Here is a 27,694-nt window from a genome sequence, read left to right on the forward strand (position 1 = left end):
CTTGTAGGCTCATTTACCAGCTGGTCTAGGCCTAATCATTCAATAAATTCCATCCAGTTGTTCCTTATTTGAGTATTGAGAAGGTCCTTATTTATATCTCCGAGTATATATGTTTCTTTCTCCTGTGCTAGAACATTTTCTATTTGTTTCAAAAAGTTATCATTCCAAAATGCTTTGGAGGAAGGTGGTCTATAAATGAAACCAGCTAGGAAAGATTTTGCATTATTTTGAAAAATTTCCACCCAGATACTCTCAATTTCATGTGACTCCAAGTCAAGTTGCCTTTTTACATTTACATCTTCCCTAATGTATACAACAAGACCCCCCCCTGCTGTCTCTCTGTCCCTACGAAATGGTTTATTGTAGCCTTGACAGTGAAATAGATCATCATTGTGGTTAGCATTTAATTTGGTTTCAGTGAGTCCTAAAACATGTATATTATTTTCCATGGAAGACAACATTAACTTAATCTGGTCTATCTTTCCCACTATACCTTGTACATTTAAGTGACCTATGTTAAAACCTTTTGTATTTAGTTTCATATCAATTACATGTATGTCATCATGCAATGGGGTACTCACTGAGATTGTCTCCATACTACTTTTATCATTCTGACATCCTATTTCTATATTTAAATGTTCATGTATATTAGCATCTTCAAAATCACATACAAACCCTGAAAATCCATTTACATTTGCATCTACAATAGTGTCCATTGAATAGTTAGAGTCAAGAGTCCCACTGGGTACATTTAGTTTTTTTGTAAATGAAGCGTTGGCATTCTCCTCTTTGCCTGCTTCCTAATATGTATACATTGATGGACAAAGTCTTTGTTTGTGTCCATATTTATGGCACCTAAAACACTCGATCTGTTTGCCATGATGGCATACCTGTGTCATGTGCCCAGTTTCTCCACAGTTGAGACAACACTCTTCATTAAAGTGCTTGAAAATAGGGGCATACATGTTAATATTTCTCAGTAGCTGAGAGGTTCCTTTTCTGCTTAGATGAATTTTGTCTCTGTGGTAGAGACTAAGGTTGACATCCTGATTCTGAATGAAGAAAGATTTGTATTGTGGAATGTACTGTAGGTTGTAATCTTCACATAAGTCAATTATCAGATCATTTATTTCTTTGGCCTTGGTGTCCACACAAGGAGGTAGTCCCGATATCATTAATTTACATGTATTTGGGCTGCAATATCTAGCAGCATACAATAAACTTTCAAAATCTGTTTTGAGTTGATTTAGTGACCTTCCCTCACAGGCATCATTTCCACCTACTAAAATAATAATTTGCTTGTATTTGGTTAGGTCACTGTTCATTATTCTGTCAGTGATGTTGTTGATTTTTGCACCTCTTAAAGTCTGTACATCTGTTTTAAAAAGTCTCCTTGGTATTATACTTTTCAAAATTGAGGAGCCAATTATTAGAGTCCTATCTTTCCTGGCTTGTGATGTCGTGTGTTGGACTCTGGATTGCATTTCAGACACATATCTTGGAGGAAGGGGTGCTGAAATTGGTGTTTCAGTTGTGTGAACTACTTGTGTTGATTCTGACACATTTGTCTGAGCACTGGGAAATGCAGTTGTTGGTGAAGGTAACAGACTTGTTTGAACTGCGGGCCATGGATGTACACTTATTGCTGTTGCAGGTGTGTGACATGACTGAGAGGGGGATACTGTTGTCTGCAATGCAGGATTACTTTGGGCATCAGTTTTTATTTGCATGGTCATTTTACATTTTCTTTTGGCTGGTACTGGGATTGTCTGTGTCTGAGCATCTGATACTGTTGATATTTGGGAGTCTGTCTGAATTGCTGTTTCACATGAGGTTACTTGCTCATTAACCTTTCCCTGTGCTGATTTAATAGCATGTAACTGTAGTTTTAATTCTTCGATTTGGGTCTCCAATTTCCTAATTGTTTTTTGATGTACACACATGAAGAAATCATTAAGGCTTAAGCCATCACTGCTGTGGTCATGATTTATGGAGCGTGTAATTGCCTGACACTCTGGAGGGGTGTTAATTTTATTGCCTGAGTCATTTAGGTCAAATACTTTAGGAACACTTTCATGTTTGGTACTACATCTAGTTACTGGTGTAGATGTCAGCATATAAATGCCTTTAGCATGGGTGTTCTCATCCTGTCTACATTTACAGATAATATGATCTAACCATGTGAGACTGTTCAGCCCCTGTATATGTAAGACACATGTTGTTTTATACAGTGTAGCTGTCACAGTGTTTTTCTCTTGTGTTCTGTAGATAATACCATTTTGTACACTTGAACTACATGAAGTCATGCAAGGTGATCATTTTATAATTCTGAAAGGCAATCAAGCTAGGATGCATTTTGTCAAATTTGGTAAAATTCTGCTGAACAGTTTTGTGAAGTTATTAAATGGCTTTGTTTTTAGTAATATCAGCCATATTTGACAGTGTATTAACATCATTTATATAAAATAAAAAGTTCTTTTTGCCAGGATACTTTCTATCAAATTTAGTTAGATTCTGAGTAATGGTTTTCGTAGAAGAAACTATTTGAAGGTTTTTCTATTTTTATTAATGGTGGTGATACCTGATGGTGAATCTACATCATTTTTAAGCCTTGAAGCCATAATATTATGCATATCAAACTTGATCAAATTCTATTAAGCATTTTTTGAGAAGAAGTCATCTAAGTTTGTTTTGATTGTTTTGTTTTAAGTAAAGTGGTCATATTTCATGGCTCATGTGCATCGTTTGTACAACTTGGAAATGTTGTTATGCTAGGACACTGTCATGTTCTTTCTAATTTTAGTAACAGTGGCCATATTTAATGATGAATCAGCATTATCTGTATGACCTGAAAGGCCTTCTTGGCAAAATAATTTGTCCAAAATGGTCAAATTCTGTTCAGATATTTCGGGAAGTCATTGAAAGGTTTTTCTCAATCCTAATACTTTGTTAATGATATAACTTAACAGTCAAATTTGTTTCCATACCACAGCTAGCCGAAATAATTTTATTGTCAGAAGTTCTTTTATGATTTGTTCTCCTGAAATAAATGCCAAGTGATGAAAGATTGAATGCAGAAATTAGGCGAAAGTGTAAAAATTTATAATTTATGGGTGTAAAGTGCTGTGCACAGAAACAATTCACAGCAGCCAATCCAGACTGACTTAGAAAGGATTTGAACCCACAACCTTTGTTCCATGAATTTGGCATGCTATTTGAGACAACATTAACACAAACATTACGATTTTGCTTTTTGTATACTGAAACAAAAACAAAAATAAAAGGTTTAATGCATAAGCTCTTCATGAAACCAAAGAGTCCTATAAAATACGGCATCTCCTCTTGGCAGAATTATGAGCTTGCACAAAATCTTTTACATAGGCATGCACAAATATTTAACCTTGCGTTGATGTTGACACTTATGACATCATGATCTTATGTCTAGTGCTTTCTAAAAAAAAGATGAGACAATAAAATACTGATCACAGACTGATCTACAGCATAAATTTAATATAGATTATAAATTGTAGTTAACTTCTCTGCTAGGCTTAATTGTCAGTGAAGCCTTCAAAGTTGAAAGCAAAAGATCCATGACAAACATATACCATCCAAAGACTTAATGTATAAGTTAATTACTTCAGTCCTACTTTCCTAGTCAGCACTTTATATCTTTCTGTAACTGACCCCTTTTTAACATACATAGGAAAAGCACACTTTAAATACCTGAGATATTGGCATGTACTTTTGTAAAATGACTATATGCAGCATAATTAAGGCATCCACAATTCTGTCTTGTCATTCTCTCTTCTTGAGATGACTCATCAATGATATATGCCATGCCATATGACACAAATGCTTGGAATGGCAGCTGATTAATGGTAAATGCTATACTGTATGACCTGTATGCTTCAAATAGTTTGTCAATGATATGTGCTGTGCTGTATATCTGGGATGACTTTTCAATATATGCTGTGCTGTATGTCTGGGATGACTTTTCAATATATGCTGTGCTGTATGTCTGGGATGACTTTTCAATATGTATTGTGCTATATGTCTGGGATGACTTTTCAATATGTGCTATGAACATACATGTTATTTATGCTTCATCAAAGGAACTCACCTGCTTGACGGATTAGATAGAGGGCACATGTCGTCTGCATAGGCCCAAGGAACACAATGGACCCATTCATGGTGACAGAATCTTTAAGAAATAAATTCAGCTCCATGGATGAGTAGTTTTTTCCACCTATACTGATCATATTTCCTGTGGTTTGCACTGTGAGGAATTTGGCAACACTTGCATAAGTGCCAGAGAAAGGTAGGTTGAATGCAAGAAACACAAGACTTCCTGCTACTTCGATTCTGTTTTCAGACTTTGTCACATTGAGTGTTAGAGAAACGTTAGCCCATAATGGACAACTATAGCTACCAGTCCACTCACTTGGAATGAATTCCCTCTGGTCTGTAAGAGAATATAATAGGTCTGTAGAAAAATTTCAAAAAGACTCATTTTCTGAAGACAGGCAGTATTTAGGATGTGCAGAAAAAGGAAGAACTTGACCTGTGACAGATTTGTTAACCTTTCTCACCAATTTTGAACTAATTATTTCTTAGAGAACCTAAATCATTATATCTTTCAATAGACCAGCTGATTAGAAGCTGTTGATTTTAACAAGTGTTTGCAGTCATCATTATGGAAAATGTATAAAACCAATAAAGAAGTTAAGAAGATTGAGCAACAAGCCTAGCTTATTTTGAACTCTCTCCTCATTCATTGAGCAAGAAGCCTAGCTTATTTTGAACTCTCTCCTCATTCAATGAGCAACAAGCCTAGCTTATTTTGAATTCTCTCCTCATTCATTGAGCAACAAGCCTAGCTTATTTTGAGCTCTCTCGTCATTCATCATAGTCTTAACTTTACAAGCTGTTCATTAAGTTCCTCTTTGTCTACATCATGGGACTGCAGTAGCCTCCACTTGAAACAGAAAAACCATAATAAATCTGAGCAACAGAGTTTCTACAGATTCCACATTAAAGCACAATTTAAAAGAAATGTGGAATTCTTATCAAGAAGGCCCATAACTCAAAAAAAGCAGAAGATATGAAACCCCTATGCATCCTGCATCAGGACATGCTCAATGGTTTCAGAACTACTGTATATTCCCATAGACCCCGATCTGCCAGTGCATAATGCACCAGTAGATCTGAGTCTGCACAGTTTGTTAGGAATAATCAGTCAAACAAACTTGATATACCCTGATCTTCCGATGCATTATACTAAGGCAGATCAGGATCTTTGTTGTTTGCAGTTAGACAACTTATAGCAAGTATAGATGGCATGCTGGTTATAAAGTTGTAAAGTGAAAATATGAAGTTGACAAAAACATCTAAAAAATGTAGAAGACACAAAACCCTTAAAAGGCACATCCACTTTTAAAATCAAGATTTAGCACTGAATTGTATCTTGATACTGAGTGGTTCAAATAGTGTGGTGGTTACAAGAGACCCAAACAAGCCAGAGATCACTACCTAAAATCAGGCTCTTGGTTAAGAAATCAAAGTTAGTATTCTGTTTTCTGACATTTAAATATTTTTAGATTTTTAGTAATGTCAGCAAGTTTAGATGACTCTTTAGCATCCTTTTTGTGCAGAGATGGTAGGCCTTCTGTCAGTATGCTTTCTGTTTTGGGGAGAAGTCATTTATTTTTTTTTCCTTCTATTTCCAACAAAACTGGACATTGGAAAAATGAATCAGAATCCCTTGTGCAAAAGTGAAAGATGATTTATGCAATGATGCTTTCTGTCAGATTCTTTTAAGCAGTTTTTGAGGAATCATTTTAGGTTTTGTTTTTATTTTTATTAGTGCAGTCAGACTGGATGGTAGATCAACACATTTTGTAAAAACTAGAAAATTGTTCTAGTAAAGATGATTTTTGTAAATTTTGATCTTATTATGTTCATTAGTTTCTGCAAAGACAGTACAGTTTCTTCTGTTTATTTAAGGTGACCATATCGGAGGGCAAATCAGAATCAACTGTATAACATTGATCATTAATGATTTTTGTCACATTTGATTATATTCTGAAATGTGGTTTGTCAGCAACTTAAAGATTATATTTGTAGTAATGACAGCCATATCCAATGCTAGATTTGCATTGCTTGTACAAATTCAAAATACCTTCATGTTAGTATGTTTTCTGTCAAAATTGTGTTAGGGAAATTTTTAGAATTTGTTCAAAGGTATTTCTGTATTTAACAATGGTAACCATATTTATGAAGGAAATCTTCACAAGAGATGTCTCTTGTTAGCTCAGCTGGCTAATTTTAAGATGAAAGTCCAAATTAATATAAAAAAGATCTGCATCTCTGACATAAATAGAGCTGAAATAATGAAACCTGTAAAAGGCATACATTCATGCATAAAGAAGTGTACCTACCCAATGGTTAAAAACTGTGTCCAAGGAATGCAAGCCATGCTGGTTACAAGAAATGTAGACAGAAAGACAGTGAGATAGAAATAAGATCATTATAAGGTTTTGCAATCTTGATGCAGAGGTAGAATAATATGTTCTCTTAGAATGTAGCAGAAAATTTAATCTCCCATCTGCTGTGCCCCTATGACCTGGATATGTAATTACAGTACTCCCTAATTATAATGGTGTTTATGTGAGAGAAAAAAATTGGACTGCCCCAGAGGAAGTCACCTTTATACTGAGGTACTGCATACATACTATTACAAAACTGAAATGGGATCTAAAAGGGACCACTTAACAATAAGGTATTTTTTTAACAGAATATTAATAAACTGGAATGGGACCTAAAAGGGACCACTGAATAGGGAAGGAATACTTTATTTAGTGCTAAATTACTAAAAATGTTTCCTGCTAGTTGCACGTAAAATTAGTCTGCTGAAAATCTTTTTATCCCAAAAGGCAAGTGGCCTTCATAAAAACTAACACTAGAATGATGGATGGCATTAAGACTTCTCCTAATGTACCTTTTATTAAATTTTTAACATCTATGCCAAACCTCTTTGACCTTACAGTTTAATGGTCTCAGTTTTTACCTTAATTCTGTATGCCTAATCTTAATGGTTTTTACCTTTATTTTGTATGCCTAATCTTAATGGTTTTTACCTTAATTCTGTATGCCTAATCTTAATGGTTTTTACCTTAATTCTGTATGCCTAATCTTAATGGGTTTTTACCTTTATTTTGTATGCCTAATCTTAATGGTTTTTACCTTAATTCTGTATGCCTAATCTTAATGGTTTTTACCTTAATTCTGTATGCCTAATCTTAATGGGTTTTTACCTTAATTCTGTATGCCTAATCTTAACGGTTTTTACCATAATTCTGTATGCCTAATCTTAATGGGTTTTTACCTTTATTTTGTATGCCTAATCTTAATGGTTTTTACCTTAATTCTGTATGCCTAATCTTAATGGTTTTTACCTTAATTCTGTATGCCTAATCTTAATGGTTTTTACCATAATTCTGTATGCCTAATCTTAATGGTTTTTACCTTTATTCTGTATGCCTAATCTTAATGGTTTTTACCATAATTCTGTATGCCTAATCTTAATGGTTTTTACCTTAATTCTGTATGCCTAATCTTAATGGTTTTTACCTTAATTCTGTATGCCTAATCTTAATGGTTTTTACCTTTATTTTGTATGCCTAATCTTAATGGTTTTTACCTTAATTCTGTATGCCTAATCTTAATGGGTTTTTACCTTAATTCTGTATGCCTAATCTTAATGGTTTTTACCATAATTCTGTATGCTAATCTTAATGGTTTTTACCTTTATTCTGTATGCCTAATCTTAATGGTTTTTACCTTAATTCTGTATGCCTAATCTTAATGGGTTTTTACCTTAATTCTGTATGTCTAATCTTAATGGTTTTTACCATAATTCTGTATGCTAATCTTAATGGTTTTTACCTTTATTCTGTATGCCTAATCTTAATGGGTTTTTACCTTAATTCTGTATGCCTAATCTTAATGGTTTTTACCATAATTCTGTATGCCTAATCTTAATGGTTTTTACCATAATTCTGTATGCTAATCTTAATGGTTTTTACCTTTATTCTGTATGCCTAATCTTAATGGTTTTTACCATAATTCTGTATGCCTAATCTTAATGGTTTTTACTGTAATTCTGTATGCCTAATCTTAATGGTTTTTACCTTTATTCTGTATGCCTAATCTTAATGGTTTTTACCTTTATTCTGTATGCCTAATCTTAATGCTTTTTACCTTTATTTTTTAGTAATATACATCTATACCTTTTTCAAAGGTTTATCTTTCAAATAGTTTTCATAAATTATTACTTTTACATACGAAGAGCTTAACTTTTGTCCTTCATTATATTGCATGGATTGTGCTGAGATACCACTAAACCCTACATACATGCATACATACTTGGTTCTGGCAATTTTTTATTTGAGAATAGACTATAAAATGTTAAATCCATGCCATCAACCTAATACTATTTAACCTCTTAGAGTCATTTATTGGAATAAATTTCAACTCAGTATTAAAGGTCAAATTATCCTGCTTATACAGTGTTACCTTCATAGATGCTGCAGTCTGCCTCTCCCCCAGAAATTTGGATGGTACAGTTTACACCATCCCATCCAGGTAAGCATATCTTATGACCATTTTCATCACAGATGTAATGTCCATTGCAACCATTCTGGCCTACACATTTGGTTGCACACTGAGGTCCATAGTAATGTTGATCACAATACACAGCAATCCCGAACACAATTCTAAAAAAATAAAAATCAACAGATATTGGATTCCATCAAACTGTGCTGTCTGTTTTTGCTTCAGAAGGTAAAAGACTCATTAGATAAGATTTGAGATAAATCTGCTTGAAAGGACAACTAATTAAGCATTTGTCTTCAACAGACAGTTTTAACACCTTCATTAAAGAGAATAATTGAATGTCTGTCAAGCATTCATTTAAGGGGCCACTTGTAGCTACTTAAGACATACATGACATGTAAATGGCCATTTGTATGATAGGCTCCCACATAACCGACAATTCCATACAATCTGGATTCATTTGTAACATTTGCACAGAACATCAATTTATAATTTCTGTTTCTAGTTATTTTGACCAAATTACCACATATTATCTTGATTACTAAAGAATTAAATTGAATCTGAATTGTGTGGTTATATGACCCTATGATTTTGAAATTTAAATTCCAGTTCATTATTATTCTATATCTCAGAAGCTTAGGAATTATATTATGCCAGCTATATCAATCTTGGCAACAATATTTATATCATGAAAACAATATTTATATCTGAAAACAATATTTATATGTTGAAAACAATATTTATATCTTGAAAACATTACTTATACCTTGACAAGAATATTTATATCTTGACAAGAATATTTATATCATGAAAACAATATTTATATCTGAAAACAATATTTATATGTTGAAAACAATATTTATATCTTGAAAACATTATTTATACCTTGACAAGAATATTTATATCTTGACAAGAATATTTATATCATGAAAACAATATTTATATGTTGAAAACAATATTTATATCATGAAAACAATATTTATATCATGAAAACAATATTTATATATTGACAAGAATATTTATATCTTCACAAAAATATGTATATCTTGACAACAATATTTCTACCTTGACAATAATATTAATACCCTGACAAAAATTTTCTACCTTGACAATAATATTCCTACCCTGACAACAATATTTCTATCTTCTATTTGTAAGACTGAAATATAAGAAAGGCTGGAAATTTCTGATACATTGTTCCAAAAAATTGCAGAATGAAAATATATGGGCTCACCGTGTTGTGCTTTTAGTTCTAGTACCAGTGATATTATACAACATTGGAGTTGTAATGCTGGAATTAAATCCTGCAATCCCTGAGTGATTAAAGGCAAAATAATCCACCAATTGACTTCCATCACTGTCCATGTCAGTTACATTAATCTTTACCAAAGTGTTTCCCTGTTCAAATACAAAATACATTTACTAGTACAAAATAATACAGTATATGTGTCTTAAAAGGGAATTGATAATTTTTAAAAATGTTCATTAATTTGACATACGGCTCTTGCAATCTTTGCCCTGGAACAAACAAAACCTCAGGTTATTTTAGCAAAATATAATTCCCGTTCTATATTCATCAAACTTTTTCCTACCCTATACATTTCAAAACATAATTCCCATTCTATATTCATCAAACTTTTTCCTACCCTATACATTTCAAAACATAATTCCCATTCTATATTCATCTCACTTTTTCCTACCCTATACATTTCAAAATATAATTCCCATTCTATATTCATCAAACTTTTTCCTACCCTATACATTTCAAAATATAATTCCCATTCTATATTCATCTCACTTTTTCCTACCCTATACATTTCAAAATATAATTCCCATTCTATATTCATCAAACTTTTTCCTACCCTATACATTTCAAAACATAATTCCCATTCTATATTCATCTCACTTTTTCCTACCCTATACATTTCAAAACATAATTCCCATTCTATATTCATCTCACTTTTTCCTACCCTATACATTTCAAAATATAATTCCTATTCTATATTCATCTCACGTTTTCCTACCCTATACATTTCAAAATATAATTCCCATTCTATATTCATCTCACTTTTTCCTACCCTGTACATTTCAAAATATAATTCCCATTCTATAGTCATCAAACTTTTTCCTACCCTATACATTTCAAAATATAATTCCCATTCTATATTCATCAAACTTTTTCCTACCCTATACATTTCAAAATATAATTCCCATGCTATATTCATCTCACTTTTTCCTACCCTATACATTTCAAAATATAATTCCCATTCTATATTCATCTCACTTTTTCCTACCCTATATATTTCAAAATATAATTCCCATTCTATATTCATCTCACGTTTTCCTACCCTATACATTTCAAAATATAATTTCCATTCTATATTCATCTCACTTTTTCCTACCCTATACGTTTTATCAGCTCAGTGTAATAGCAAGTAAGTTTTCCTCACCTGATGGTAGGGATCTTTTTAAGGTTCTTGTGCAATAAACAAAGTGATCTCTACTAGTTATTAATTAAAAGGAGCAGAAGCTGAAATATATCTTTTAATCTCTCTGCCATGGTCTGGGACTTTTAGAACAAACATTTATAAAGTTTTTAATCTCTGGGTCTGGGACTTTATAAAGTCCGGAATCTCTGGGTCTGAGACTTTTAGAACAAACATTTATAAAGTTTTTAATCTCTGGGTCTGGGACTTTATAAAGTCTGGAATCTCTGGGTCTGGGACTTTTGGAACAAACATTTATAAAGTTTTTAATCTCTGGGTCTGGGACTTTATAAAGTCCTGAATCTCTGGGTCTGGGACTTTTGGAACAAACATTTATAAAGTCTTGAGACACATATAAGTAAGGAGACTAGTTGTTTTTAATATCAGATTATCATATATGGTTTGACTACTGAAAACCAGATCATGAAAAGGTATTCAGAATGCTTTCAAGGATAACTCTTGATTTTCAAAGTTGCGACTAACATACTCCTGGCTCAAAAAATGAGGGGTTTTATGGAAAATCCTAGGAATCCCTGACCAAATAACAATATGCCAGCACCAGGGTAAGAATTCAATATGATACAAGCTATACTTTACGCAATACAAAAATTTAACATTTTTTTAAACAACAACAACAATGTAGGTTTTTTTTAGGTTATATTGCACATAGAATTATTATTATTATATCAAGTTGCACAGAGAATTTTGTTTATATCAAATTGCACAGAGAATTTTGTTTATATCAAGTTGCACAGAGAATTATTTTTATATCAAGTTGCACAGAGAATTTTGTTTATATCAAGTTGCACAGAGAATTGTTTTTATATCAAGTTGCACAGAGAAAGTTATTTCCATTGGAAAATCAGAGAAAGGATCAAAGAAAACTTTTCTTTATTTATAATGTTTGTGAACAGATTTTTTGCAAAAGAATGATGTTTTGATTAAATGTGGATGTATGCCATGCTGATAAATCAACACAGAAGAGAGGGGCAGACACACAGATAGACAATCAATGCATTTTATTGTTGTAAATGTGAGAATCCTGATATCTAGAAACACAAATTCATTTAATAGATGTTTATTATTAACATAAAAACAGACTGACATACAGCAAAAAATGGTTACAATTAAAATTATGTTTCAGTTATGGAAGGCAACACACAATAAATGTTGATTTATTTAACTTTATTATATTATTAACATAAAAATCATCACAGAAAAATGTTTGATACATGAGATCAACACCTGTAAATCTGTATGATTCTGTAAATATGTCAACACCGTTTCCAATTTGTTTCATTTTGAACACCTTTTAAAATGCTGGTTTTGATGGTCAAATTGTTTCAAATTTTGTCTCTCCTCCCTTACAGGAATTAATTTAGTGACAGTCTTATACCTAAGACTGGCCAGAGACTTAACTTGTACAAAATTATGTGAGGAAAAGTCTATCTCATGAGCTACAGATGTTATTGGATTAGTTCAAGTTAGGCTTGCAAAGCAAACAAGGTCAGGAAATGTACATGATCAAGATTAAAATGATATTGGTTAAAATACCCACTTTAATAACAAAATCTTTTATTTAATCTATCAGAAGCCACAAAACTTAACAACAGTCTTAGATAAGCACCTGCCATGCAATTAGGTGGCACACTGCTGAATAAATTACTTAATGTTGTTAGGGTCTAATTAGACACATGTTTCAACATATGCATATGTACTAACTGGGGCAATCAATCAATCATTCCTTGAAAAGGTGTTAATATGTGGGCAAAACCTTTAATGTATTATATTTTTATCAGATGCTTGATAAAAAATACAAGAAATCCTAGGAAAATATGCTGCATCCCAGGGACCTTAGGGGATTGAAAAACATGCATCCAGACAGTTGATTGCTGCCTCAGGATCTGGGTCCTTGGGTCAAAGGAAATTCCTAGCATTTAATGTGACTTTTTATCAATTTTTGATTTATGAAGACTTAGTCAAAGGACTTGGAGCCATAGAAAGCTGTTGGGTTGAGCTAAATTCTTCTGAATTCTGAACCTGTGGCTTCAGAATTTTCAACCATTGGTTGTGTACAGAGAAAGAGCAGAAATTTCTGTCTTTAAAATGGATTGGCAGACTGATAATAATACTACTACTAATAATAAAATGCTAGCTGATTGTGAGTAATAACATTTGAGACAACAAAGTATGTATAGCAGCACACTGGCAGCTGTCTCAGAAATAGAATGAAGTACTAATATCCTGTTGGTTCTCATTGTCCAGATTGACCACATGGTACAGCACAGAAGGCTTGACCACATGGATACAGCACAGAAGGCTTGACCACATGGATACAGCGCAGAAGGCTTGACCACATGGATACAGCACAGAAGGCTTGACCACATGGTACAGCACAGAAGGCTTGACCACATGGATACAGCACAGAAGGCTTGACCACATGGTACAGCACAGAAGGCTTGACCACATGGATACAGCACAGAAGGCTTGACCACATGGTACAGCACAGAAGGCTTGACCACATGGATACAGCACAGAAGGCTTGACCACATGGTACAGCACAGAAGGCTTGACCACATGGATACAGCACAGAAGGCTTGACCACATGGATACAGCACAGAAGGCTTGATCACATGGATACAGCACAGAAGGCTTGACCACATGGATACAGCACAGAATGCTTGACATAATACATGGTTGATAACGAGGAACCATATTTACATGATAAGACACAGCAGTAGTTGCTCGGAACTCAAACATCAAATGCAAGAAGTTTGGTGGCCTTGCCAAAGAATTAACTTATAAATTCTGAAAATCATCACAGAGTTTGTACTGGTTGCAATGGAAGCACCTACAGTAATATTCCAGAAACTCATAAAATAAAGCTTGAAATACCATTGAAGTCAGACATACAGAGTATGGCACTCTTTGGGAGAGTAAGAGTACAAGTCCACACAAAGTCTTTGAGTTCTAAGGCCACAGCAAGTGGCCACCCCACCCAAAAAAAATTTTTTGGACTAAAATGTTTCTTTAATACATACCTGATGAATAAATACAAAAGGAGTGCAACCACTACCTCACAAATCCCTCCCTCCCAAAGATGGAAGTCAGACAGGAGTAATCTCCCCTTGGAAAGAGGCACTGACACCAAATCTCGTCCATACTTTAGTTATTCCTAATGTGTAATGATCAGACAACATATTTAAGAAGAAAAAAGATTCCTGCCAAAAAAGCACCATTAAGCTGTGAAGTGGGATGATAATAATAATAATAATAATAACAACAACAATAACAACAACAATAATAATAATAATAATAATAATAATAATAATAATAATAATAAGAACAAGAAGAAGAAGAAGAAGATGAAGAAGAAGAAGAAGAGTCACTATCATCATTATGATACATATAACTACATTTAGCAATGCAGATTATTAAATTCACTTACAGGCCATGTTTCAAATTTAAAATTGAACGCCGAAGTACTACCAGTGTTGGGAAAAACTATCTCATTTTTGTCTTCTGGTCCTGTCACAGATTGCAAACCATAGCTACAACCTGTACCACTGAAATAAATGAGAACAATCCTGAATAAGAAGGTACCAAATTACAATACAAGAAACTGATGTATCACACTACTGGTACATGTGCAAGAGTTATTATTTTATGACAGACACATTTATAAAATTCAATCCTATTCATAAAATGAGACAACAGCTGGACAGACAAGTCAGGAACAGTGATGGGTATACCATTTTATCTCATATTGACATCTTTGATGGATACCCTGATCTCTCATTATAGCAGCCTGATGGTTACTCATAAAAGTCAAAGTTAGTATTTTAGAGTCTAGTCAAAAAGTCATAATGTTATGTACCCAGTATATATCCTTTTCTTGAAAGAGGCAATCCCAATCAGATTTTTACTTGTTTGTGAGACTCACCTACTTTCCAAATAATGGGGGGGGGGGTACATTGAGGAAATAAAAGTATACAAAGATTAAGAACAACAGAAATAAATGAAAGCTCTTGTTTACCTGCTTAAATGGTTTTAATTGGTTTTAATTGCTACCAGTGAAATCAAGACCAAATATAAAAATGGGTAAGTTGAACTTGGTATAGACTAGGATAATTGGAATGTACGTGGGTTAGAGTTGTCTGTGTGTCCTGTGATAAAAACATCTGATATTTACAATCCCTTTCCAAACTCTATTTACTGGATTGGTTCACATTTATACCACAAGACACAACAACAACAACAAAAACAACAACAACCCCAATCTTGTTTTCTGTAAATTATAACTGATAGTGACCTTCATTGAAATGACTCTTAAAATGCTTTCACATGACAGATATAATACAACTAGAAAAATTGAATACATTTTACAATCAAAATTAGTAAAATTAATGGATTTTCAAGTACATGTATACAGTTTTGCACCTGGAGCACAGGATTGCTTGTTTCCCACAATATATTTTTATATGTCCCCCCAACCCCCCAACAATAACTTCAAGATAAGATGGCAATTAGTTATGCATTTTAAAACAACAAACATTTGGCAGTCAAACATTCAATGTCTCTTTAGTAGGCCCGGCCCAAAAGCGAAGTGAACATCAGGCAACTGCCTTGGGCCATGCACTTTCAGGAAATCAACTCCGCAATGCAATTATTTTGCTTTGGGTCCCGTTCATCACTTGCTGCCTTGGGCCCTACACATCCTAGGGCTGGGCCTGTCTGTAACAGCATACACAGTTGCAATGCAAAGTCTTTGGGGTGTTGATAGTGTAATGTATTTTCGAGGTGTAAGGCAGAGGGTTTAATAGAAGCCAGCAGCTGGTGATTTTTGATGTGTAATTATATAGGAAATATGGAACAATATATCTTTTTTTTAACTAAATCCAGTGCGCTATTCAATTACCAAAACGTTTTTAACCAAATCCAATGTGCTATTCAATTACCAAAAAGTTTTCAAAAATATCATTCATTAAAGAAGTCTATGAGATTTTGTAAAAAAAATTGACAAACATTTGGCACAAAGATGTATATATATACTATAGCTTGACAAGTTCCATGTGTGACTTTGCTCTCTCTCTCTCTCTCTCTCTCTTTTCATGAGTATGTCCTAATTTTATGTTTTTGATCAAATGCTTATTGAATCAGTGTAGGACAAAAAATACACGATGCGCATTTTTCTCATAAACCCTTTTATCCCTAAAAGTAATAATATGGAACCAAACAGTATCAATGTTAGAAAAGAAGACCAGGACCTGCAGGTCGAGCCCAGATGAAATTCTTGTACTTTCATATGTAGTAAGCCATTAAAGGGTCTCAGAAATGTATTAATTTTTTTTTGTGTTGAAAATAACAAAACCTTAACATAATTTGTTATGTTGTGACATTGACCCCTAAAGTGTATGGTCCAGTAAGCATGTCGCAGAATGAATTGCCATAGCGTCATCGTTTGTAATATCGTTTATGAGGACAATACAGTAAATAGACTTAGGAAATTTCAGCAAATGAAACATAATGTAGATTTTTTTAGAACGTTGAACCTTTCTAGAAAGAGATGACAGCGCATGCCGTAGAATGAACCATGCCAAAAATATTACGAATCCATTAAGGGGTTTAGGAAATATACACAAATTAAAGACTTTAACCGAAACCTTAACAAAATGCCACTCTGCCGAAAAGTATCTGCTATGTCGTGCTTACCACTAACGCTGGATTGACAAATACACGAAACGCGATATATGATGTTTGTCGAACAATAAGCACTTGTGTACGCTCACAGATTTGGGCCTAATGCATACAATTATCATTTAATATTTTTTAAGTCGTATATCATTTGCATTATTCGGATAATGGGGAGATGGACTTTGATACGTAGTCCAAGAAGCGTTGATAACAAAAATGTATTTCTTGTTGGCAAATATTCTGAAATTTGGCAAAATGCCACCAAAATTTTTCAAGGTACACAAAATGGAGGGGATTGTTGTTGTTGTACCTGAATGTAAGAGGTCCAGAATGTAAGCTTTATTTAATAAGAAATAGAATCTTCTATGTTAGTTAACTTGATCGCCCACATGCTGTGCACTTTCAGCAATAAAGACATTGAAGATCTAAAGAAAAAGGCAGACTTTAGATTATCTCTTGAAACCTATGACTGGTACTAATACAGTATATGTTTTTAATATAATGAAAACATGACTTTGTCAATATTTATGTCAAGTAAAAAATTAACTATTATAGTCAAAACGTTTCAGATGGTGAAGTAATCATAACTTTTTTTTCTGCCTCACAGTACATAAATGATATGCTAAAAATAATAATTCAAAACATGAACGTGAACTTTACTATTGCTAAAGCCTGGTTAAAGTGGACGAATTAAGGCCATGGAGCAATGCAACAATACGCCCCACCCTCGAAAAGTACCATTTTAGTATGTTGCTCGGACCCTGGAGTAAATTCAGTTACTTCGCCTTTAACCAGGCATTGAAGTGTAAAATGTCAAGTACATCCTAAAATGTCAAGTACATCCTAAATGCAGTATATTGGCTTTGATCATTTTCATGGTATAAAGTTCTCCAGTTGTCAATTAGCATTCAGATTTCGAAGGGGTTTAACCCCTTTGTTTCAGCACGAGAAAACACATGGCGGCCAGTATATTTGGTGGAAAAAGAATCTGGAAAAAACACAAGAAGAACCACGGGAAGTTACTGGCAATTGTTCTCACATACCCAGGTTGGCCTAGCCTGAGACTCAAACCCATGCGGACAGATGTGATATATCAGTGTGTGTGTGTGTGTGTGTGTGTTGTGTGTGTGTGAAAGATGTATTTTATCGAGTGTTGTTTAAACGAATATAAGTTGTACAAATGTCAAAACAGAATGATTAATATCCTGTCCAACGTCTATTTTTCATCCGACATTTGTAGCGTATTAGTCTTCTAGATCCCCCAACACACACACACACATACACATACACACACACACACGTGCGGGTTTCTTTCTTCAGAAAGAATTTTCTAGTCTCCACTCATTTATTATCAAATAACAATTTATTTCTCTGCGTTTTTAATAAAAACAATAATATTTTGATTAATATTATTATTAATGATTAATGTTATTATTATCAACTGCAGTACATTACCTTGATAGATTCTATGCTATGTATTATATCTCGATCCACATAAAAATAATTCGTAACTTTTATTTTATGTTTGTTTGCATTTTCAGTTAATTGTAAAGTTTAGGGGTTTGAACGCACCTTGAACTTGCACGAGTCCAAACTTGTCCTCAAGCTTGGTAAATCGTGGAATAGACTTTCCATTTTTCATTACTGTTGTTCGTGTTTTGCCAAGGGGATGAGAATAATCATTAACAAAGTGCATAAAGGTATTATAATTGAGCACAGTCACCGTCGATAGAAAGTTGACTTTTTTGTTTTGCTTCCTACTAATTAATATGGGCTAGATAAAAAATGCACATATAAAATCTTTGTCGAGCTATATCGGACGTATATGTTTCCGTTTTGGACAAATGTATAAAAGCTGAGTTATCACATTGTTTGGACAGTTGTTAGTGAATACAAGTAAATAAGGACCACATAACAAAAGTGTGTGTGTGTGCTTGCGTGCGTGCGTGCGTGTGTGTGTGTGTTGGTGACATTGTATGTTCTTGATTTAATTTGATCTTATATCAGTGTTATTATTCGAATACATTTTATAGACATATTCCAAGAAGTATAGACAGCTAAAACAGCATAATCATCCAGAAGCCGAACGATGGGATGAAAATTATTTAAAGTCAAAGACAGTATTGTTCTTTTCTGTCTCTAGCTGGGCGGGAAAGCTATTTCATAGTCATAAGCCTGTATGTGTTGCTTACAATTTAGAGGCCTGTCCGTGTTGCTTACAATTCAGAGGCCTGCCTGTGTTGCTTACAATTCATTTCAAATTTGTGATATGCGGCGGAAACAATATAAAAGTTTTGAAATAATAGAATAATTGTGCATTTTTATTGTTTGGTTATTTTCTTATCTCTTTTTTATATTTGTATAACGTTTTGTTGTTTAATAAGAAGATTTCTAGACGTGTTGTACTACTAGAAAATCGTGATCAATTCTGAAACAAGAGAAACACCTACATGATAATTCACTATAAAATTATGCACCCCGACCTCATCGAAGCTTTACGTGTCAGAAGGGACAGAAACGTACAGTCCTAAATATATATCAGTACTTCACGTTGACAATCGTTTTGAATTTTGGCAAAACGCCACCTCTTAAAACAAACACAGCATATGAGAGGTTTATTGTTGTATTTGAGTGCCTAAGATCCGAAATGTGTTTTTTTGCATACGTTTAGAAAATTCTATTTGTCTTGAACATCCGCATGCGATGCGCTTTCATCAATCAAGCTAAGAGTTCCGTTCATGGCGTGCACTCGCCAACTAGTAATCTAAGTTTGAGTATAATATATGAGAGAGAGAGAGAGAGAGAGAGAGAGAGAGAGAGAGAGAGAGAGAAGGTAACTGAGTGTTTTGCATGAAAATTTGAATATGTTATGGAAAAACACTCTATATTGTTATTTTGAGCATCCAATATCAAAATGGGCATTAAATCACGTCACCCTGATATTATTTACATGATAGCTATTCTTGAGGACTATTGCAAATAAAATTTATTACCGATAAGACATCTGAAAGACATTTGCAGTGCCCTACCCATTACAAGAGGATATGTAAAATACACAGAAAGCAAACGCACAAATCCTAAATAGTTTTATCCTCACTGAAGACTAAAGAGAGATGCACACTTCGATTATCTCTATAAAATTTAAACCTGTGCTAATGAAGTTTACATCTTTCTAAGATAACAAAAATAAAACTTTCTCAATAGTTATGTCATTTTGAAGTACTGTCATCGTCGTCATATGGCCGGTCATTAAAACTTTGTTCCATCTCGCAGTACATAAAACGAGTTAATCCTTCTCTACTTAAATATGATATGCAAATGCAAACAAACAAAACGGTGAAAAAGCTTGTTCCGAAAATCTAAGCGTTAAATTTAATATTACTTATGTCATCAGAGATCATGTACAGTGTGCATGTTAACTCTTGTTTTTTTTTTAAATAAATATTTTCAAGGTAAAGTTATAGTGTTGTCTTCAGTCTTTATAGTTTTGTAAGTATATTCTTATTGCTTGCTTAAGAACATTTTAGAAATGTCGAAAGAAAATGACTAATGTTTGGCTTGATGGGATCAACTGATTCTTTTTCACATTCCACCCTACCCACACCCACAACCCACACACTTCTTTTCCAGAACAAATTTTAATCTTCGCTCTTGTTATCTAAAAAAAATGGATTTATTTCTCTGTGTAATCAATAGTTTAATTAATCATAGTTTTATCAGCCTTAGTACTTACTTAAAAATTCGTTGTGTTATATACAGGGCTGGATTTCCCACTAAGCCCACTACGCACGTGATTAGGGCTCAAGCCCAACAGAGGCACCAGAAAAAAATTCGAATTCACTGATGATAAAATCGGATGGATTATATATGACCATTTCGATCTGCATGTACGAGTATTTTAATTATTTATTTTAAGCTTTTAATATTGTTTTGGGGAGTTTCCCGGGGGGGGGGGGGGGGCACCATAAAATGTTCAGTGCTTAGGGCCCTGGAAGGCCTTAATCAGGCACTGGTTACATATACTTGTATCCTCGTGCAAGCGATTAGCAACTTGCTTTTTTTTGTTGTTGCTGACGTGAGACAAATTAAATTAATTGTTAGTCAGAGTTTTGAAAGTTCCTATAATTAGCATGAATCCACATTCGTTCTAAAACTTGTCAAATCATCCAATACACTTAAAATGTTTCCACTGTTGTCCGTTTTGTTTTTGCCAAGAGGATGGGAATAATAATAATGTATCTGACAGTGTTTACTGTAGTAATTACCTAGTTAGTGTCTGACAGTGTTTGCTGTATTAATTATGTAGTGAGTACATGGCAGTATTTACTGTAGTAATTACGTAGTTAGTGTCTGGCCTATTTTGCTGAAGTAATTACGTAGAGACTGTCTGATAGTGTTTGCTGTAGTAATTATGTAGTAAGTGTCTGGCTTTTTGCTTTAGTAATTACATAGTGAGTGCATGGCAGTATTGACTGTAGTAATTACGTAGTTAGTGTCTGGCCTATTTTGCTGAAGTAATTACGTAGAGACTGATAGTGTTTGCTGTAGTAATTATGTGGTAAGTGTCTGTTTCCTATAGTAAATACGTATTGAGTGCCTGGCAGGATTTGCTGTAGAAATTACGTAACTAGTGCCAGGAAGCTTTTGCTGTGGTAATTACGTAGAGGCTGTCTGAAACTGTTGGATATAGTCATAACGTAGAGACTGTCTGACAGTGTTTGTTGTAGTCATTACGCAGAGACTATCTGACAGTGTTTGTTGTAGTCATTCCATAGAGACTGTCGAACAGTGCTTGCTATGGTATTTGACATAGTGAATATGACTGTTTGCTGTAGTAATTACATTCAGAGTGACCGTTTTCTTAAAGAGTGATTATGTATAGACTAAGAGTGTGCTGTAGTAATTGCGAAGTGCGTGTATGACTGTTGGTGTAATAATTACGTAGAGAGCGTTTGGCAGTTTTTGTTTTAGTTATTGCTTAGAGAGTAGATATATTATTGTTATAGATTTAACGATATTTCTCAGTAGCCGAAAGCCTGTATATAGTGGCCAATACCGCTGGTGGAGGAAGAACCCAAGAAACCCCTGGGAAGAACCACCAACCCACGAAAACTGCTAGAAAACCTTTTAAAGTATCCACATTGGCCGAGCCAGAGGCCCAAAGCCAAGCGGACATAGGTGAGATGGCGGTGATCGTTAAGGGAGTGCGCTTTAGACAACTCGGCCACCCGTTGCCCCAGAGAGCGCATAAAGTCAAAACAATAATACACCTGGCAGAGACTTATTAAAAGTCAACATTGCCAAAGCCGTCGAAAATGTGTTTGCTGTGTCTTGCTTCCCACTAACAAGGTCGCGACAAAAACTCGCATGTGATATAAGATGTTTGTCGAGATCTTTCTTGTGGTACAAGTTTACGGTCTGGGCCGAATGTGCAAACATGTGCCTTATAACTGCATTCGGACAGCTGTCAATGAACATAAGTAAATAATTTAAAAAAAAAATACATTTTATTTTATATCAGCTTTGTTATTCGGATACATTTTTAATACATATACCAAGAGAGTGTAGACAGACAAGCTGGATGATCAATCAGGAGGCGAGAGAAAGGAAGAAAACTATTTAATTAATTTGCAGACATCTTCAAGTATTTGTTTATATTAGGCAAGCAGACATAAAAACTTAAAATTAACTCCCACATTGGTATCTTTGAAAAAAATATTAATAATAAACTTTCAAGAAAATCGTAAATATGCAGTTTGATTGCTTTTCTGTTCTTTTAATTATGTTTTCTTTTCCTCTCTTGTTATTTAGCGAAATGGATAATCAATTCTAAAATTATGGACGCCTACATGAATTTTGACGTCATACAATTATGTACCCAGACTTTAAGGACGTTTTAAGAAGAGAGCAAACACATACAGTTCTAAATTTATATTTCTCTCAGTATTTCGCGATGAAAACTAAAACCTTTAAAGACAAACAAAAATGGCGGGGAGATTTATTGTTCTACTCCAATGTTAAAGATCCAAAATGTACATTTTCTGGAAAACGGACTGAACGTTTTATTAATGTCGAACACCCACATGCGATGCACTTGTTACAATCAAGATAATATTTTCTATCACTATCAATATGGGCTTTAAATATCACTTACCTAGATTTTATTTTCATAACAGCCATTCTCGAGGACTGTATTAAAGCAAATTTATTACCTATAAGTCTTCTGAAAGACATTTGCAGTGTCCCACATTTGACAAGAGGATATATAAAATACACAGACATCTAAAAGACATTTGCAGTGTCCCACATTTAACAAGAGGATATATAAAATACACAGAAATCTGAAAGACATTTGCAGTGTCCCACATTTAACAAGAGGATGTATAAAAGACACAGACATCTGAAAGACATTTGCAGTGTCCCACATTGAACAAGAGGATATATAAAATACACAGACATCTGAAAGACATTTGCAGTGTCCCACATTTAACAAGAGGATGTATAAAATACACAGACATCTGAAAGACATTTGCAGTGTCCCACATTTAACAAGGGGATATATAAAATACACAGGAATCTGAAAGACATTTGCAGTGTCCCACATTTAACAAGAGGATATATAAAATACACAGACATCTGAAAGACATTTGCAGTGTTCCACATTTAACAAGAGGATATATAAAATACACATACATCTAAAAGACATTTGCAGTGTCCCACATTTAACAAGAGGATATATAAAATACACAGAAATCTGAAAGACATTTGCAGTGTCCCACATTTAACAAGAGGATATATAAAATACACAGAAATCTGAAAGACATTTGCAGTGTCCCACATATAACAAGAGGATATATAAAACAGACAGCAAACATTTGAATGCTAAAGAGTTTTATCCTCAGTGAAGATCTAAAGAGAAATGTATACTTGGATTATCCCTTGAAAACCAAGACTGTTACTAAAACGATTTATGTTTTTAATATCACGAACACAAGATTTCGTCAAAGTCTATGAAAACTGCGCAGTTATAATCGATAAGCTTCAGATTGCCAAGAAAAAATACAGAAAATTCTGTCTCATAGTGTATAAAGTTAAGGCTTCACTGGTTAATAAACAACGTTGCAATAAAATCTGTTCTCCAAATTTTCGTACAACAGTTTCAAGATTAAGTACAGTCCACAAGCAGACTCGTATCTTTTGATATTTTCAAGATATACGCAAACTCGTCAATTTTAATATTTTCAGGGTATACGCAAACTCGTCAATTTTAATATTTTCGGGGTGCACGCAGAATCGTTACATTTAATATTTTCAGGGTATACGCAAACAGCTTGAATTTTAATATTTTCGGGGTACACGCAAACTCGTGAATTTTAATATTTTCAGGATGCAGGTAAACTCGTGAATTTTATTATTTTCGGGGTACACGCAAACTCGTGAATTTTAATATTGTCAAGATGCAGGCAAACTCGTGAATTTTAATATTTTCAGGGTACACGCAAACTCGTGAATTTTAATATTTTCGGGGTACACGCAAACTCGTGAATTTTATTTTCTGGGTACACGCAAACTCGTGAATTTGAATATTTTCAAGGTACACGCAAACTCGTGCCTTCCAATATTTTCAAGGTAAAGATTTTATAGACTGTTCGATAAACTTTCGACTTTCTACTGGTCACCATTCATTTTTTGTACTGACTAAAACGTTTAATATATATATATATATATATATATATATATATATATATATATATATATATATATATATATATATATATATATATATATATATATATATATATATATATATAGTAATTCAGTACATACATACATACATACATACATACATACATACATACATACATACAAATACATCAACTATTGTTATCGTATTTTACCTTTTGTAAAACACCTTTTAAACAATTATGTTTTAGAAATGAAAAAAAATACGATATTTAATGTTTGGCTGGATAACAATAGTCGATGTATTAACTCCTCCAGCTTTCGCTGCTATTACAATCTTACCGCCAGCCCGTACCCACCCCGTTTCTTTTTTACAGTGCAAATTCTATTCCTCGCTCCTTTCTTATTAAATAAAAATAACAAAAAAATGGAATTTATCTAAGTATTAGATTTACATCATTATGTTTATTATTATTATTATTATTATTATTATTATTATTATTATTATTATTATTATTAACGTAGTAAATTATCTTAATAGATTTTATGCTTTTATCTACGTGCTAACGATTTGCAGCTTTTCTTTTTTTTTTGACGTGAGTTTTATGCGCCTCTCGAATTAGCAAGATGCAAGTCACGGAAAACGTAATACATTTTTTCTTGACTGTTGTCTGTGTTATTTTTTGCCAAGAGATGAGAATACTCATTAATCGAGTCTCTAACAGTTGGTTGGTATAGTGGTTACGTAGAGAGTAAAATAATTCGAAACGATGACATATATGGGGACCAGTATAACTTTGCATTTGTGTTTTCACTTTATTCATAACTGATAAAGGGATAATAATCAATAAGTTTCCACTTCTCCAAGCTACGAAGGCATGTCATATTAGCTTTTACCCTAATAGGTAACTTGTCAATTAACATACATATGAGTCATGATCATTTACTGAGAAATATAGTATACATCTAAAAGCTGTTCGAATTTATGATGGTCATGTACACAGTCACAGTAACAGTCATGTTCGCCAAGAACGAACAATCTTGCTGATTAAAACTTGTACTGAATTACGATCCCCCAAAAATAATAATTAAATTCTGAAATTTATTTATTTATTTTTCTTGCCTAAAAGCTATCATATTACTCTTTGCATATTAATTTAATACTTTTACCTGCAAGAAAGAACATTCGTGGCACGAAATGGAATGCATCGGTTAGGAACATTACCAGGTATTTGAAGTTCTATTTACATGACGTGTGACATGTGTAGAGAGAGAGAGAGAGAGAGAGAGAGAGAGAGAGAGAGAGAGAGAGAGAGAGAGAGAGAGAGATTAGTTGCCAAATATATGGAGCGGTTTTGAAAAGAATACACTAATGCAGTTGAACTCTGTAAACTGGACTACAATAGATAAGGTATGTTACAATGAATTATATCATCTGGTGCAGCGAGAAATTCTTGCCCTCTCGCATTCGGAAAACTTAATTCTGGGACCACTCCAAATTAAAATAATTGTTTGTTGAGAAGGCCTGTATACACACACATCGCCAGCGCTTAATATTGCTAAAGATCCCTTCCGATTGATAATTGGTATGTATATTTGATTAAATTTTATCTGATTTAATATATATTTATTTAAATTTAATTGTTTGTCACTTTTATTTTTTATTTTTATTACATGCTATTGCAATGTAAATTATTCACTAGAGATGATACTTTTTCAGAAAATAGTTTGAACTTGACTGTTCGTTTTAGAAACACCAGGTGTTGATCTAGATCCTGACCTTGATTCAAAATTAGTAGCAACCACGTAAAGTCTATTTTTGTTTTAAAATGATCGTTTGTTGTCGAGGTCATGATGGGACTAAGTTTTTAAGATGCAAACAACTTTTTTCAAATTTTTTATTTCTTAGAATAAAACGATTGGATTTCGTCAAGGACACATTGGGTGAACGTGATCTTTAACAAGTACCTAATTTCTACGAGCTTCCAGAACATGATCACGTGACCCCTTTTTACGTTTTAGAAGACGATATAACCTCTGTCTTGGAGAGCTATTCTCAGTAGAAGTTGGGCTGTTACGCTGGAAGTTGTATGTTGTGCTGTTTGAAGTTATTTCAAATTACTTGGATTCAAGAGGATTAATTATGTTGTTTTATTCTTCTGGAAAATACGTGTGCTCATGTGAAATTGTTGAATAAGGACAGCTTTTATAAAAATTTATTCAGCTATCAAAAACCGGAGTGATTATTCTTGTTTCTACAATAAACTGTAGACTTCAACACTACATATTGCAGCATACGTCATCGTCTTCCATCTTGGATTCTTCGTCGGGATTCGAACGTGAAAACAGTAGAATATTGTTATTAGGACTACAAAAATTTTATTCTTGGTTTATTCTTGGATTTTTTTTGGATTTGATTCCATAAAACTGTAAGTTCATATTTTTTCATTTTTACAGAATTTTTTCAGGAAAATAAATTATTATATTTTTTTCAAAGCTTGTTGTTTTCACTCTTTCTTGTGTTACTGTTTATTCGAGCCTAAACAGGTGACATAATGCAGTTGGTTATTTTCGTAGAGACCAAAATATTTTCAAGAACTAAGCTCCCAGCGAACAAACACATTTACTAGACATAAATTGCATCAGACATAAATATCATCTCTCTATCGCGCATTATAATGGGATTCTAATGAAGATATTAATCTATGTGTGAGGGTCAGTTCAGATCACATAAGGTCAGAAAATATATGAAGCCACGAAAGGTATTCAACTTGAATTCTCACCTTTAAGGAGCAGTTTTACGACGAAAAATATTAAAATAGAAGGTGACACAAGATAAATTAATTTCATGTAATTAGTGTTATACTCATCTGCGATTTGTGAACTTATTGACATAATCTTTAAGAAAACAAAACAACCCATTAATGTGATACTCAATATATATCTTTCTATCGATGTATATTATCCATTACCTTTCATAACGAGATAGACGCGTCCTTTGTCAAGGTGGTTATATTTCACTGGGTTATGAAAATAATTTATAACTACGCAAGGCACGACTTCTCCCTTTTTGTATTCAGTTCTCACTGAATAAATCGTTGTTTTTGTTGTTGTTTTGTTTTGTGTTTCTTTTTCTTTTTGGTTTTGTTGGGGGGGGGGGTAGTTTTTTTTGTTTGTTTGCATAACACAAATTCCACCACCACCCACAGGGGCGGATC

General features: G+C 33.5%; 1 protein-coding gene across 1 annotated transcript in view; it reads right to left on the reverse strand.

The window, feature by feature from the left end:
- LOC149806438 (delta-like protein D) overlaps positions 1 to 27,694 on the reverse strand; it is a 41,275-nt gene that overhangs the window by 4,853 nt on the left and 8,728 nt on the right. Inside the window, exons 3-6 of the mRNA XM_089979824.1 lie at positions 14,548 to 14,665; positions 9,848 to 10,011; positions 8,575 to 8,774; positions 4,121 to 4,462 (exon numbers count right to left, since the gene is read on the reverse strand). Coding sequence (XP_089835950.1) covers positions 4,121 to 4,462; positions 8,575 to 8,774; positions 9,848 to 10,011; positions 14,548 to 14,665 — 824 coding nt within the window. The remainder of the gene's footprint in view (positions 1 to 4,120; positions 4,463 to 8,574; positions 8,775 to 9,847; positions 10,012 to 14,547; positions 14,666 to 27,694) is intronic.

This window comes from Sinohyriopsis cumingii, chromosome 1, assembly GCF_028554795.1.
Source record: "Sinohyriopsis cumingii isolate HCF-2022 chromosome 1, ASM2855479v2, whole genome shotgun sequence".
Classification (NCBI taxonomy): domain Eukaryota; kingdom Metazoa; phylum Mollusca; class Bivalvia; order Unionida; family Unionidae; genus Sinohyriopsis; species Sinohyriopsis cumingii.